The 15,050-nt window shown below is 42.6% G+C and overlaps 2 protein-coding genes across 2 annotated transcripts in view; both read left to right on the top strand.

Moving 5' to 3' along the window:
* The window catches only part of LOC121269847 (apoptosis-enhancing nuclease-like), a 17,859-nt gene extending 13,377 nt beyond the window's left edge, over window positions 1-4,482 (top strand). Inside the window, exon 4 of the mRNA XM_041174884.1 lies at window positions 4,372-4,482. Within this exon, the coding sequence (XP_041030818.1) occupies window positions 4,372-4,413 (42 nt within the window). The 3' untranslated portion in view covers window positions 4,414-4,482. The remainder of the gene's footprint in view (window positions 1-4,371) is intronic.
* Window positions 4,412-15,050, top strand: LOC121269848 (interferon-stimulated gene 20 kDa protein-like). The gene is made up of 3 exons (XM_041174885.1): window positions 4,412-4,742; window positions 9,431-9,631; window positions 11,963-15,050. The coding sequence occupies exons 1-3, from the start codon at window positions 4,512-4,514 to the stop codon at window positions 12,101-12,103; spliced, it is 573 nt and encodes a 190-aa protein (XP_041030819.1). The 5' UTR covers window positions 4,412-4,511; the 3' UTR covers window positions 12,104-15,050.

The following is a 15,050-nucleotide window of genomic DNA, read 5'->3' as shown; positions in this document are numbered from 1 at the left end:
AAGGGGTCACCCATTTAAAACAGAGACGAGGTGACATTTTTTCACTCAGGGTCGTGAGTCTTTGGAACTCTCTTCTTGAAGAGGTGATGGAAGCAGAGTCTTATTTTTAAGGCAGAGGTGGATAGATTCTTGGTAAGCAAGAGGACAATAGGTTATTGGCGGTAGGTGGGATGCAGATTTCAGGTTACTATCAGACCAGCCATGATCTTATTAAATGACGGAGCAAGCTTAAGGGGCTCAGTGGCCTTCTCCAGCTCCTTGTTCGTATAGAGAATAACAGATAGCCAGGAGACTGGAACTGAATATATGGGTTATACGTAGAATAACAAGTATTAGAATACTTCTATTTTCTTCAAATAGTTCACTTATAAATTAAATTTGCTTGTTCAAATGATCAGATATAGAAGTCTATGTTAGATGTGACAGTTAATTCAAATGTTTGGATAATCCACTTTGTTCAGTGCCAAGAATTAGTTCCAATTATCTTAAGTAATGGATATCCTTTAAAAAAAATTTCTCCAAAGTACCATGTTTCTCAGATTTGAGAAAATTTATTTTAAGAAAGGTACAACTTCAAAATGGTTTCTCCAACTGCATGAATTGTCTTCTATTCCTATGGCTGCACATGGAGTAGATTAGAAGGAGTCAGTTCAGTCAATGCTGCTGGACTCATGTAACTGTAGCAGATGAATCAAAGGTGTAACTATCTGCCCGGTATATTAAAATTCTCCAATCTTTCTACGCCTCCAATCCATTGAATTACAGCCTCGGCTTTGAGAGTAGCAGGAGTGAGGTGATTTCTTGGACACATGCTGGAAATAGCATACATCGATGGGGTGTTAAAACTCTACATCCAAAGGGTTGGGTTGTGGCAAGAGTGGACAATGTGATCAGGGTAGCTTAATATAGGCTAATGTCCCATACCATAGAAGGAAAAATAAATACTTGCATTCCCATCGCCTCTTTCATGAATCAGGATAACCAATGAAGTACTTTTGAAGTTAGTCATTGTTGTAATGCAGGAAATGCAGCAGCCAATTTGTGTATAGCAAATTCCTATGAATATGTACAATGTGATAATGATCAGATATTCTTCAATATGAACCAATAAAAGGTTAAATATTGGCCCGGACACTGGGATAACACCCCTGCTACTCTATCAAATGGCAGCATAGAATCATTTACATCCACCTGAGAGAGTAGACAGGGCCTTGGTGAAACATCTCATTCTAAAGAGGCAAGTTGTATTTCTGAGCTTCTTGTCCATCTTACTCAATAGGTTGTGAAGTAGTATTAAGGAAGTAGTAATGGGTTTTTGGAAAGTCAAAATGCAATCCATCAGAGTCAGCATGTTTTATGAAGAGTAAATCGTGTTTTACTAATTTGCTAGAGTTCTTTGAAGATGTGACATGCAAAGTGGATAATGGGGATCCTGTAGATGTAGCATATCTGGCCTTCCAGAAAGCCTTTGATAAGGTGCCACACAAAAGATTAATACACAATATAAGATCACATGGAGTTAGGGGTAATATATTAGCTTGGATAGAGGATTGGCTAACCAACAGAAAGCAGAGAGTCGGGATAAATGGGTCTTTTTCTGGATGGCAAGCTGTAACTAGTGGAGTGCCACAGGGTTCGGTTCTTGGGCCCCAACTATTTACAATCTATATTAATAACTTGGATTCAGGGATAGAAGGTACTATAGCTAAATTTGCAGATGACACCAAAATAGGTGGGAAAGTAAGTTGCAAGGAAGAAATAAGAAATTTACAAATGGAAATGGACAGATTAGGTGAATGGGCCAAAATTTGGCAGATGGAATTTAATGTGGATAAGTGTGAGGTTATCCATTTTGGTCAGAAGAATAAAAAGGCGACTTATGTTTTAAATGGAGAGAAACTTCAGAATGCTTTTGTGCAGAGGTATCTGGGTGTCCTCGAGCATGAATCGCTGAAAGCTAGTATGCAGGTACAGCAGGTAATAAGGAAGGCAAATGGAATTTTGGCACTTATTGCTAAAGGAATAGAGTATAAAAATAGGGAAGTGTTGTTGCAATTGTACAAGGCATTTGTGAGACCACACCTGGAGTACTGTGCACAGTTTTGGTCCCCTTACTTGAGGAAGGATGTAGTTGCATTGGAGGCGGTTCAGAGGAGGTTCACTAGATTGATTCCAGAGATGTGGGGTTGTCTTATGAGGAGAGGTTGAGCAGTTTAAGTCCACACTCGCTAGAGTTTAGAAGGATGAGGGGAGATCTAATTGAGGTATATAAGATGTTAAAGGGGTTAAACAAAGTAGACGTGGAGCGGATGTTTCCCCTTGTGGGGCATTCTAGAATGAGAGGCCATAGTTTTAGGCTAAGGGGTGGTAGATTTAAATCAGATATGAGGAGGAATTACTTTTCTCAAAGGGTCATGAATCTGTGGAATTCACTACCTCAGAGAGCAGTGGATGCTGGGACTCTGAATAAATATAAGGAGGAGATACTGATTTTTAATTAGTAATGGGTTGAAAGGTTATGGGGAGAGGGCGGGAAATTAGAGTTGAGGTGGAAATGAGATCAGCCATGATCGTATTGAATGGCGGGGCAGGCTCGAGGGGCTGAATTGCCTACTCCTGCTCCTAGTTCTTATGTTCTTATGTGAAGGAGCTACTGTTAAGTAAAGGGTAGAAAGATTGGAGAATGTCGATAAGCCAGTTATGTATAGTTTTGACCCAACTGTGACAGGCAAGGAGGTCAAACGCAATGTCACATAATTCTGTTCAAAATTCTAATCTAAGGATCAGGTGGTTGTTACTGGGAACCACTTGAGTCTGTGTGATGCCTATGTATAATAGGTAAGAGTGGAATGGATTGAGAGCAAGATCCACTTGGGTGGGTTGTGATAAAGCTCATTTGAAGAAGGTGGAGTTTTGAACAGATTCAACAGAGAGATGGAGGGGGGGATGGCCAATTAGCCCTGCCTATCCCCTCCCCCAACAATAGACTAGACTGGTGACAGGACACCCAATTATGATGTTCCTCACCATTGACCCAGCTGAGATGAGCTACCTCATAGGAACGTGGGAAGTAAGGAACATAGGGACAGGAGCAGGCTATTCAACCCTTCAAACCTATTCCACCAGTCAAGATCATGGTTGATCAGTATCATAACTGCATCTGCTGCCTTAGTTCTGTAATCCCTACAACCCTTGCCTAACAAAAATTTATCCATCAGTTTTGAAATTTTCATTGACCCACCCCCCCCACCAACCCCCAGCCGCAACAGCTTTATGGGGGAGAGAGTTCCAGATTTCCACCACTCTTTTGTGTGACGAAGAGTGTCCTGACATCACTTCAGAATGGTTTAGTTCTAACGTTAAGGTTATCCTCCCTAGTCCTGGACTCATCACCAGAGCTCATCACGGACCATGCATCAAACTTTGGACCCATCCCAGTGACTAAAATTCTTTGCTATTTTTACTGCAAGGGTTGCAACACTGTGTGTGAATCAGCCGCTAAAATTGCACGCAAGGGGGATTTTGACATGATGTGGTGTTATTCAGTGATCTGATAATAGAGCGCAACGTGACTTCTGGGCTGTGAGACCCAGTAGGGGCACCATGTGGTGCATTTAACTAATGAGATGTCAAGGGAGTAAGATGTCGCACATGCATAATCAGAAAAAGCAAACAGGCTGTATATGTAATGAGAACAGGGTTTGAAATTGTTTTTTTTAGGGAAGGAAACACAGACTGAAACAAAAGTAGAAAATGCCGCAAATACAGAGCAGGTTGGCTGGTACTTGATACAAGAGAAATAGGGTTTCCTCTTAGGGCAATGGGGCCCTTTGTCAGAATCTCAGTGTACTGAAGAAAATTACACCCAAGCATATCTTCTTTCCAGCGTTTCTGGCACTCACTCTATGATCTTAAGCGTGTGTGACCGTGCCTGTGTTTGAATTTGTCACTGAATGGTCTTCAGAGGGGGCAAAGCTAATGAGCCCGGGGTGGGGGGGGGGAGGGGGGGGCGAATTTGCTGGTTAGATTCAGTGGCACAATGAGTTAGAAACTAGACGGTTGAGGGGAGTTGTTTGTGAGCTTCGTTTGGGTGTCAGCTTTCTGGAGGAAGATTCCAACCTTGGCCCTCTGCTATTGGGCATCAAAAAACAAAAACAAGAAAGCATTTTTGTGGTAGAATTCTGTGCGCATGAAAACCTCCACAACAATAAATAAACAAAGCAACAGTGTAATCATGGGCACTGTTAAGGTGTGGATGTACTTCAGCTCTGGTCGCTGACTCAATGCAATTGCCCTGACAGAGCAGGTAATGGTGATGTAAGGATTAAAGCCGTGTTGAAATTGTGTTTTTGTTTGTTTTTTTGGCTGCAGGCAAGTATTCAGTACAAAGGTGGCGCCATTGAACTCAACTAGCTGGATGAGGAAGTGTATAAAAGAGGAAGGAAAAGTTGCTGTTTTGGTTTGAGTTGGCCACAGTTTACAGGGGAAATTTGTCACACACGGACTGAAAGATGGTAGATCCTTCAAAGTATGTTGCCATTGATTGTGAGATGGTGGGACTTGGCCCCAGAGGCTCCGAGAGTGGCCTGGCACGGTGCAGCATTGTGGATTACAGTGGGACAGTGATCTATGACGAATTTATTAAACCAGATGGGAAGATAACTGATTTCAGGACCCGTGTGAGTGGGATTCGTCCATTAGATATGGATACAGCTGTGCCTTATCGTATCGCCAGGGAAGAGGTAAGCTTCACTCTTTCACTTCTTTAAACCATGTACCCGTTACGATGTTGTGATTCTGTAGAACAGCCTTTCCTACTGCTTACACCTCCTTTTCTTAAAGGGGAATCACTAAACAAAAGAGTAACTAGGACCCACTTTATTGAGAGACCGAGTGACGATTCAATTATGAAAAGTTTACTGACATTGTAGAAGAGGAAATGAAATGAATCGTAGCCAGGTGGGTTTTAAAAGCTTACGGATTTGAAGATGAAGGAGGTTGATTTATAAATAGGAAAAGAAGCCAACATGTCTTACAATTTTCAGATGTGACAGAACTGAGGGTAGGAAGCCTCCAGATGTAATGAGACAATCAAACCCAGATGGAACAGGATAGGCCAGAAGATTGGGCTGATGAGGCAGATATTGCTTAATGTGGATAAACGCAAGTGAATGAGACTGGCACAAGGATAAAAAGTAATGGGAATCTTAAGAAAAAATGCCGTAACCGTCTTGGGCAGTTAGGGATGGGCAACAAATGCTGACTTGCCAGTGACACTCACATTTTTAAAATTCATTTATGGGATGTGGGCTTTGCTGGCTGGGCCAGCATTTATTGCCCATTTCTAGTTGCCTACGAACGACTAAAAATAAGAATTTTCAAAAAAAACCACCTAAGGCAAGCGGAGCAGGATCAAGTTTCAGTTTCATTTTCCCTGCGACAGTGACTAACATGTCGTTTGTTGTGAGGCACTTTAGTGACCTGAGACCATCAACCGTGCTACACGTATGTAAATTCTTTCTCTTTTCTGGAAGAAAGTGCATTTGCGTTGGTTTTGAGGAAACGAAACCACACGGGCTGAAATAAAACTAACAACGCTGCAAATACACAAGTGGCACTTGGAACCCGCAAGTTATGACTCCCCTTTTTGGGTGGAGACTCTTTCCTCTGAACACCAGTATATTGAGCGAGATTACACCCAAATGTTGAAAGCTTATTGAAAAAAAAGTCAGATTTACGTGAAAGATGAATAAACAAAAGAAACGTGGGTAAAATTTCGGGAGACGGTATTTGGGACCTGGAGTTTAATTTTGAATTTGTAGACAGTGCTGTGTGGAGACATTTGTGGCCATTACCCGACATTGAGGACATCCTGGCTTTAAAGAGTGCAGAGGAAGGCGAGGGAGGCACCTGAGCTTTGAGACTTCAAATAGAATCATAGAATAGCATAGCACAGGAGGAAAACATTCAGCCCATCGAGCCTTCGCCGGCTCTTTTGAAGAGCAATCCAGTTAGTCTCACTCTTTTCCAAATAGCCCAGCGATTTTGTTTTGAGCATGTTTTACGGGGGAGAAGAGAAAGTTCGGGATGGGGGGAAACCTCAGTGAAGGGTTCAGGATTGTATCAATAAACTGAGCCCTAATAATTTGTCTGACAAACAATGTGAGCAGGGTCAAAGACTCGAGTTCGAAGGGGGGGAGGTGAACAGTCTGTTTGAGTGATTTCTTCACTTCAAGGTCTAGCTTCTCATCAAAGTTCTTCGACAATTATTTCATTTAATAAGTTTCTTGATGGGGCATAACAACTTATTGAAAATTTGTTTATTTTTCTTTTTTGGGATGTGGGCATCGCTGGCTAGGCCAACATTTATTGCCCACCCTTAATTGCCCTTGAGAAGGTGGTGGTGAGCTGCCTTCTTGAACCGCTGCAGTCCATGTGGTGTGCGTACACCCACAGTGCTGTTAGGAAGGGAGTTCCAGGATTTTCACCCAGCGACAGTGAAGGGACGGCGATATATTTCCAAATCAGGATGGTCTGTGTCCTGGAGGGGAACTTGCAGGTGGTGCTGTTCCCATGTGTCTGCTGCTCACAATTTTCCCCTCATTAATTTTACCCAAAGTACAGTCACTAAATTCAGTGAATAGCACATGTCCCCAAGAGTGCTTGAACAGTCTGACCTCAGAAAAGGAAATACTATGAGGATTTATACTTCTGTTTGCTAAGCAGTGAGCATTGCTGGACAGCAGGTCTCTGTGTGCAGAGGTCAGGTTTGAGCTTGGCATGATAACTCCATTCTCCCACACTCCGCGTACCTGCTGAGACTTATTAAGCTTGCCCACGATCAATAGCCAATGGAATGTGATAATGGCAAATGACCAACTCCAGTTAAACTCTACACCCAAGAGGCACCGACGCAAGGGGCGGAATGACTCCCTTCTGTGCTGCATGCTTTTATGACTTGGCTCCTTCAGGAGAGAAAGTTAGTGGAAAAGCAAGAGATGGGGAGGAAAATGGGACTTAGAGTTTGATGGGAATTTTTTTAATATTTGGAAATAGATGGAGGTTTTAGTTCAGAGTGTGGCTCATCAAGGTTAAATAGAGCAGGAAGTGAAATCAGAAAGGATTAGTTGGGCGACAATTAGTGTTGGTTTTGAAGGTCTGTGCCTTGTAAGAAAACAGGAGATGCAGGGTGATGAGGAGTTCCACATTTTTGAGATGAATGAGAAGATGAATCAGATTAGGAGACTGATGAGGTGAAGGTACTTGATTTCCACAGGCAGTTTGCAAACTTAACAGGATACCTCAAAGTTGGAGTAATTTCATGTAACTTTTTGATGAAAATGTGTGCATTACAGGAATATGGCAAATCTGCTGATGCAGCTGAAGATATACAGAAAGATCATTTGTTGGTTAGACCACACTTGGAGTATGGTGAATTGTTCTGGCCTCCATATTACAAAAACATTTATAGAGGCACTAGAGAAGATGCAAAAACAGGATTTAATAGAATGAACTGAGAGACTGTGCCCATCAGGACAAACTAAAGAGGCTAGGATTCCTTTCTCTAGAAAAGAGAAGACTGAGGGGAGTGACCTGACTGATGTCTTTAAGATTATGGGAGGGTTTGATGGGGGTAAGAGTAGGAAAAATGTTTCCACTTGTGGGTGAGACCTGAGCTAGGGGTCATAAGACACCAATAAATCCAACTGGAAATTCAGGAGAAACTTCTTTACCCAGAGAGTGGTGAGAATGTGAGACTTGCTCCCACAGGGAGTGGTTGAGGTGAATAGTATAGACACATTTAAATGGAAGCTAGATAAATGCATGAGGGAGAAAGGAATAGAAGAATCTGTTGAAGGGGTGGATGAAGAACAGTTGGAGGGTAAATACCAGCATGGACAAGTTGGACTGAATGGGCAGTTGAATTTTTATGACAAGCCAGCAGCTTTAGTTGACATTAGTTGAGATGTTAAACTGAGCTCCTCCCGTGCACACCCTCCCACCCCCACCAATAATTTGCCTGCTCAAGTGGGTATAAAGAGGAACAAGAAATCACACATAATAATAAAAACAGGTAAAGCTGGAAAACTATTTTAGATGATTGAGTTGATTAAAGGAGTTGATAGTTTGAATATAGCAAACCTATTTCCTTCCAGGACAAGTGGGTCATAACCTTAAATTAGAGCCAGGCTGTTCTAGGGTGATTTCAAGAGAACAATTCTTCACACAAACGTTTGATGAAATGCCAAGCTCTCTCCCGCAAAAAGCTGTTGATGTTGTGAATTGAAAATTTCAAAACTGAGATTGATTGAGTTTTGTTCGACTAGAGTATTAAGGGTTACAGAACCAAGGTGTGTCAATGGAGTTGCTACCAATCAGCCGTGAGGGGCTCAATGGCCTCCTCTAGTTCCTATGTTATTATAAGCCACTCAGCAAGTAAGGCAGTATCTGTGGAGAAACAGGATTAATACCAGTCAATGAAAGTAAATAGGCAGATGCAACAAGCAATTAGGAAGGCAAATGGTATGTTGGTCTTCATTGCAAGAGGATTTGAGTTCAGAAGTAGGGATGTCTTACTGCAGTTAAGAAGGGCCTTGGTGAGATCACACATGGAGTATTGCATGCAGTTTTGGTCTTCCTACCTAAGAAAATAATATACTTGCCATAGGGGGTGTGCAGCGAAGGTTTACTAGGCTGATACCTGGGATGGCAGGGTGTCGTATGAGGAGTGATTGGTTCAACTGGGCCTGTATTCTCTAGGGTTTACAAGAATGAGAGGGGATTTGATTGAAATGTATAAATTCTAACAGGGCTAAACAAACTGGATGCTGGGAGGATGTTTCCCCTGGTCGGGGAGTCTAGAACCAGGAGCCACAGTCTCAGGATATGGGACAGGCCATTTAGGACTGAGATGAGGAAAAATGTCTTCACTCAGAAGGTGGTCAACCTGTGGAATTCTCTACCACAGAAAGCTGTGGAGGCTGGGTCACTGAGTATATTCAAGAAAAAAATTGATAAATTTTTGGATATTAGGTGCATCAAGGGGTATGGAGAGAAAGCAGGAATATGGCATTGAGATAGAGGATCAGCCATGATCATACTGAATGGCGGAGCAGGCTCGAAAGGCTGAATGGCCTACTCTGGCTCCTGGTTTCTATGTTAACATTTCAGGTTGAGGACTCTTCATCACAGCTGGGAATCTCCTGAAGTCCTAGCCAACATTCATCCCTGATTAAACTCAAGCATTAAAGAATTACTCAGTCATTTACATTTGTGGGATCTTGCTGTGTGCAAGTTGGCTATCACAACTGCCTACATAACAACAGTGACTATAATTCAAATGTACTTTGTTGATTGTGAAGAGCTTTGAGATGATCTGTGCTGTAAAAATACACATTCTTCTAATGAATCGTTCACCAATTCCATTCAGATTTTGAAGATTATACAAGGGAAAATTATTGTGGGCCATGATCCTAGATCGGACTTCCGGGTCCTGAAAACTGAAATCTCAGATTATGCCGTACGGGACACATCATCGTGCAGGTTACTGATCACCAAGGCGAAACTGAAGACTGATAGACGTGCCTCGTTAAAGATCCTCTGCCAGAATTTACTGGGGAAAAGGATACAGGTAAATGGGTTGTGTTTACTAGACACTCAGATACACTCACAACTTTCCCCCAAACTTTTTAAAGTCTGTTACAAATACTCTATACTGTCTTCACTCTAGCTCTTTCATTCCTAGAATTGTAAAGCTCTGTAATCTCTCCCTCTTCCTCCTACCCAAACTTGGTGTCACTTCATGCCAACAAATCACTAACTTTTGATTTACCTTTCTTTTTATTCATTTATGGGGTGTGGGCGTCGCTGGCTAGGTCAGCATTTATTGCCCTTGAGAAGGTGGTGGTGAGCTGCCTTCTTGAACAATTGCAGTCCATGTGGTGAGGTAGACCCACAGTGCTGTTAGGAAGAGTTCCAGGATTTTGACCCAGTGACAGTGAAGGAACGGCAATATATTTCCAAGTCAAGATGGTGAGTGGCTTGGAGGGGAACTTCCAGATGGTGGTGTTCCCATCTGTCTGCTGCCCTTGTCCTTCTAGATGGTAGCAGTTGTGGGTTTGGAAGGTGCTGCCTATGGAGCCTTGGTGAGTTTCTGCAGTGCATCTTGTAGATGGTACACACGGCTGCTACTGTGCATCGGCAGTGGAGGGAGTGAATGTGTGTGGATGGGGTGCCAATCAAACGGGCTGCTTTATCCTGGATGATGTCAAACTTCTTGAGTGTTGTTGGAGCTGCACTGTTCCAGGCAAGCAGAGAGTATCCATCATACTCCTGACTTGTGCCTTGTAGATGGTGGACAGACTTTTGAGCCAGAAGGTGAGTTACTCATTGTTACTCTGACCTGACCTTGTAGGCGCAATATTTATATGGTTAGTCCAGTTCAGTTTTTGATCAGTGGTCACTCCCAGGATGTTGATGGTGGGGGATTCAGTGATGGTAATGCCATTGAATGTCAAGGGGCGATAGTTAGATTCTCTGTTGTTGGAGATGATCATTGCCTGGCACTTGTGTGGTGAATGTTACTTGCCACTTGTCAGCCCAAGCCTGGATATTGTCCAGGTCTTGCTGCATTGGACATGGACTGCTTCAGTATCTGAGGAGTTGCGAATGGTGCTGAACATTGTGCAATCATCAGTGAACATTCACACTTCTGACCTTATGATGGAAAGAAGGTCATTGATGAAGCAGCTCAAGATGGTTGGGCCTAGGACTTACTCTAATCTTGATAGTGTTTTGTAAGAGGGAGCCTTGGCCATTATCCTGGGTTCCTCATTAATAAGAGAGTAAATATGTCTTTTTCTTTATCCTAAGGGAAGGCTCTGAGCCTTGTCCCAGAGACTAAATGCTACACCTTACATTCTGCCAGCAGCTTGGTACTCTTGTTTCCTGTCTATTAGTCTTTCTCCTCTCTCATTCTGACTCTCTCTTATTCTCTCCTTTTTAACTTCTTTCTCCCTTCTCACCTTTTTCTCTCATGCTCTGTTTGGTTCCCTTTCTCCTCTCCTCTCGTTTTCCCTTGCTCTCTTTCTCATCTCTTTCGTTCTTGCTCTCTTTCTCTCTCCATCTCTGTCTCGTCCTTTCTCGCATGTTCTTTCTCTTTTTATGCATATATAAATGTGTGTGTTTATATGGAATTACATTATGGCCTGCTGCTTAAATAGGTTATATGTGGGTTAGGAGTGGCTAATCACTCTGAGTGCATTTATGCAGGAGTTTCTCTCTGAAGATTGAGTGGATAATGTGGATTCTTTAGAATGGAGATTGCAGAAGGGTTAAGAGAAAGGCTTGATATTTTGAAATAGGAATAGAAAATAGGGAAGTCGGCATCTAAAAAAAGGTAGGCTAACCTTTCTGTTGGAATCTTTACCAGAAGTTTTATTTATACTTACATGGGATGTGTGCATCACTGGCTTGGCCAACATTTATTGTCCATGAGAAGGTGGTGGTGAGCTGCCTTCTTGGACCGCTGCAGTTCCTGTGGTGTAGGCACACCCATAGTGCTGTTAGGGAGGGAGCTCCAAGGAGTGAAGTACATCATCCTTTAATGGGAAACTACCAGCTTTTCACTCTGTTTCCTACTGTTTCAACTCATTAAGGTCAGGCAGATTAGCATACAAGAAAGGAACATCTCATGCCAGATACCTACCATCAGCATAAATTACTTCCTGGTCAGGTACAGTAGAGATTAGATAATGACTAAAGCTCTCTCCCTGCATGGTCTCATCAACCACAGTCAAGTAGGATAAAGATCGAGTCAAGTTCTGAGTAGAACTTCCTCTATACTGCCCAAACAATGTGCCTGAACGCCACCCTCAGCTGAGGATACCTCTGACAGCACCAATCTGACATTTTCCACTCTTTGGTCTCCACTGACTGGTTTACTCTTGCTTTTCTTTAACAGGACAGCTACAGAGGGCACTCCTCTGTTGAAGATGCGAAGGCGGCTATGGAACTTTTTAAACTTGTGGACAGAACATGGGAACTTCATCTCCGACAGGGACGCAAAGTGGAGATAATGAATCGGTTTGAGAATCAATATTAGTGAATAAAACAGCATTGCCAGATTAGGAAGAGGAACTCTGATTTTCGTATGTCATGAACAAGGGATGATATCTGCTGTTAACTGAGTATCACAAAACTGCACTGCATCATTTTATTTTTCTCCCTCGCCTCAATTTTCTCTTGGTTCTTTCCTGAATTACAGTTCCACAGGTATTAGTCTTCAAATTCAATTGACCATTTGTTATGTGTGACCCTAGACTGTGGGCGCGCTGACAGTGGAGGAGTCACAGGTGATCCCATCCTTGCCTCCAGTCTACAATCCCACATCTTCTCAGGGAGCCACTGGGTGGCGATCAGGAGCAGGAACATTGCCCAGTTATTTATCCACTTCCCACCTCATCTGTCTTTAGCTCAGGGATTTGTAGTCTACTATTGTCCAGGGTGATTTTTGCTAGCTAAACCTGGATCATGGTGATGGAGAAAGGTGGGGACACCATTGATCCTCTGGTCTGACCAATGCAGCGCTGCACCCGGTGCTGCATTCACTCATTGAGGCACAGAGAAAGCTTTAATGCACCTGCTTCTGAATAGACTACAAGAGAACTTATTAGATCTTTTCTCAAAGACATTTGTGTGTATGTGAATTTTGTGGTTCTCAGGATGGGGGGCGGGGGAGGGGCAGCATATCACTGCTGGAAAACAACGCATTTAACAATTTCAGGAAGCTTCTGTCAGCACCAGAAACTCCCATACCAAGATTAACTCCATTTAAACTCAACCTCTTCCATTTGAAGCATTTTGCATTCTCCTACGCTGGATTCTCCACCCTCATTGTGAAACTAATTTTGTCAAAGTCTCTGGCCATTCTACACAAGACAGACAGCACAAAAACAGGCAATTCATTCCTACCAGTCCGGGTGATGTTTATGCTCCACTTGAGTCTCCTCTCATCTTTCCTCATCTAAATCTATCACCATAACTCTCTATTCCCTTCTCCCCCATGCCCTTGTCTCTTGCCCTTAAATGTATCTTTTCTATTCACTTCAACCACTTCCTGTGGTAGCAAGTTCCACATTCTTACCACTCTTTTGGTAAAGAAGTTTCTTCTGAATTCCCTAGTGGATTTCTTGCTGACTATCTTATGTTGATGGCCTCTAGTTATATTCTTCCCCACAAAAGGAACCATTCTCTTTACATCCACTCTGTCAAAACCTTTCATAATTTAAAGACGTCCATTAGGTGACCCCCCCCAGCCTTCTTTCTCCAAAAGTAAAGACACCCAGCCCGCCAATCCTTTCCAGGTATGTAAACCCACACATGGATTCTAATAATTCAATATTCTAAACTCTACCTGTCCCACTGGAGGAAGCATCCAGTCTGGAAATTTGTTGTTGAATAAATACAATGCTCCACCTGCTGGAGGGTACAAGTATTCACCTATGTACCTTGATACTTCAAACACCTTCAAAGGGTAATTTTAGGATTCTGGACTGCTGGTGGGGACCATTGCCTAGTTTGGGCAGGCTCATAAAGTTACCTCTTTAAGCTTTGCCTCACCAGGTGGTGAAGAAGCTGCGAAAGGGCAGCTTAGAGCAAGCCCTGCTTCATATGAACTGGGACTGACCAGGCAGAAAGTGAGATCAGACAATGTCAATTTGAAATGAGTGAAAAGTGAATATAAAACAGATCAGAAAAAGAACATTTTTTAAATAAAATGAGAGTGTTTTGGAATAACCCTGTGATGGGAGTCAGGGTACTGGAGGGATGAACTTCCAGGGGTCAAATGGTCATTTCTCACCCTTGCTTTCTGGAAAAAAAAGAGTGATTTTGGATGAGGTCTTTCAGGACTGTTATTTCATGTCTGTACTGTAGTGTGACTGCAGCTCCAGATTAAACAGCTTCAATAATATCAATACCCCACCAATCCTCAGCTCCAACCTTCTGGCCAGTTATAAGATATAGGAGCAGGAGTTGGTCATTTGGCCCCTTGGGTCTTCTTCGCCATTCAACAAGATCATGGCTGATGTTCTCCTTCAACTCCACCTTCCCGCACTATCCCCATTTCCCTTAATTCCCTTCGTACCAAAAAATCAAATTGACCTCTGTCTTGAATGTACTCAATGACTGAGCATTGACAGTTCTCTGGGTAGAGAATTCCACACATTCATAACCCTATGGCAACTATCAATGTTAGGCTAACCAGCCTATAGTTCCCAGATTTCTTTCTTTCTTTCCTTTCTTAAATAGCAAGGCTATATTTGCTACCTACCAGTTCTTGGGAACAGTTCTAGAATCTAAGGAATTCTGGAGGATGGAAACCAATGCATCCACACTATGCAGCTCCCTCTTTTTAAACTCTAGGGTGCTGGTTGTCAGGTCCGCAACTCTGTTGTCATTTAGTCCCATTACTACCTCTAATATTATTGAAGTTACACAGATTCCTTTAAGTTCCTCAATCAAGACCCCTGGCTCCCCATTATTTCTTTATTTGTTTTTTTTATCTCGCTGCTTTTTTTTTTTGCATGCAAATTGGCTACAGTATTTGCCTACAAAACAGCAATGCTTACTTTTCAAAAGTAACTCATGCTTTGGGACACCCCCGGGGGCATGAATGGCACAACGTAAAAGCAAGTTGTTTGTTTTCTTTTCTAAGGAGTGAATGCAATTGGAACAAGTGGGGCTGAAGCTGCCCATTGTGCCACCCTCATTGCCCAAGGAGCTGAGACTGAGCGACCCAGGCCATTCTAATGCCCACTTGACCATTACTCCATGTAAAAGAGCCCAAGGTTGCTCCCTTAACCAACGCCATCAAAATAGAAGGATATTTATCTTAACTTCTGCTTGCAGGACCTTGCAATGACTGCCATGTTTGCTTACATAACAATCGTGACTGCACTCCAAAGGAAGATGAATTGCTTGATTGTAAAGATGCTTTCTCATATCTCAAGGTTGATAAAGTTCCATAAAAATACAAATTCTTTCTTTAA

This window comes from Carcharodon carcharias, chromosome 26, assembly GCF_017639515.1.
Source record: "Carcharodon carcharias isolate sCarCar2 chromosome 26, sCarCar2.pri, whole genome shotgun sequence".
NCBI classification, from domain to species: domain Eukaryota; kingdom Metazoa; phylum Chordata; class Chondrichthyes; order Lamniformes; family Lamnidae; genus Carcharodon; species Carcharodon carcharias.
This window is presented reverse-complemented; position numbering and strand designations above follow the sequence as displayed.

What these genes read in the sequence shown, in the direction of transcription:
- LOC121269848 (XM_041174885.1), top strand. Translation starts at nt 4,512, where the DNA reads ATGGTAGATCCTTCAAAGTATGTTGCCATTGATTGTGAGATGGTGGGA. An exon ending in ATCGTATCGCCAGGGAAGAG is followed by an intron (nt 4,743 to 9,430) that starts GTAAGCTTCACT and finishes AATTCCATTCAG; the next exon opens with ATTTTGAAGATTATACAAGG. An exon ending in TACTGGGGAAAAGGATACAG is followed by an intron (nt 9,632 to 11,962) that starts GTAAATGGGTTG and finishes TTTCTTTAACAG; the next exon opens with GACAGCTACAGAGGGCACTC.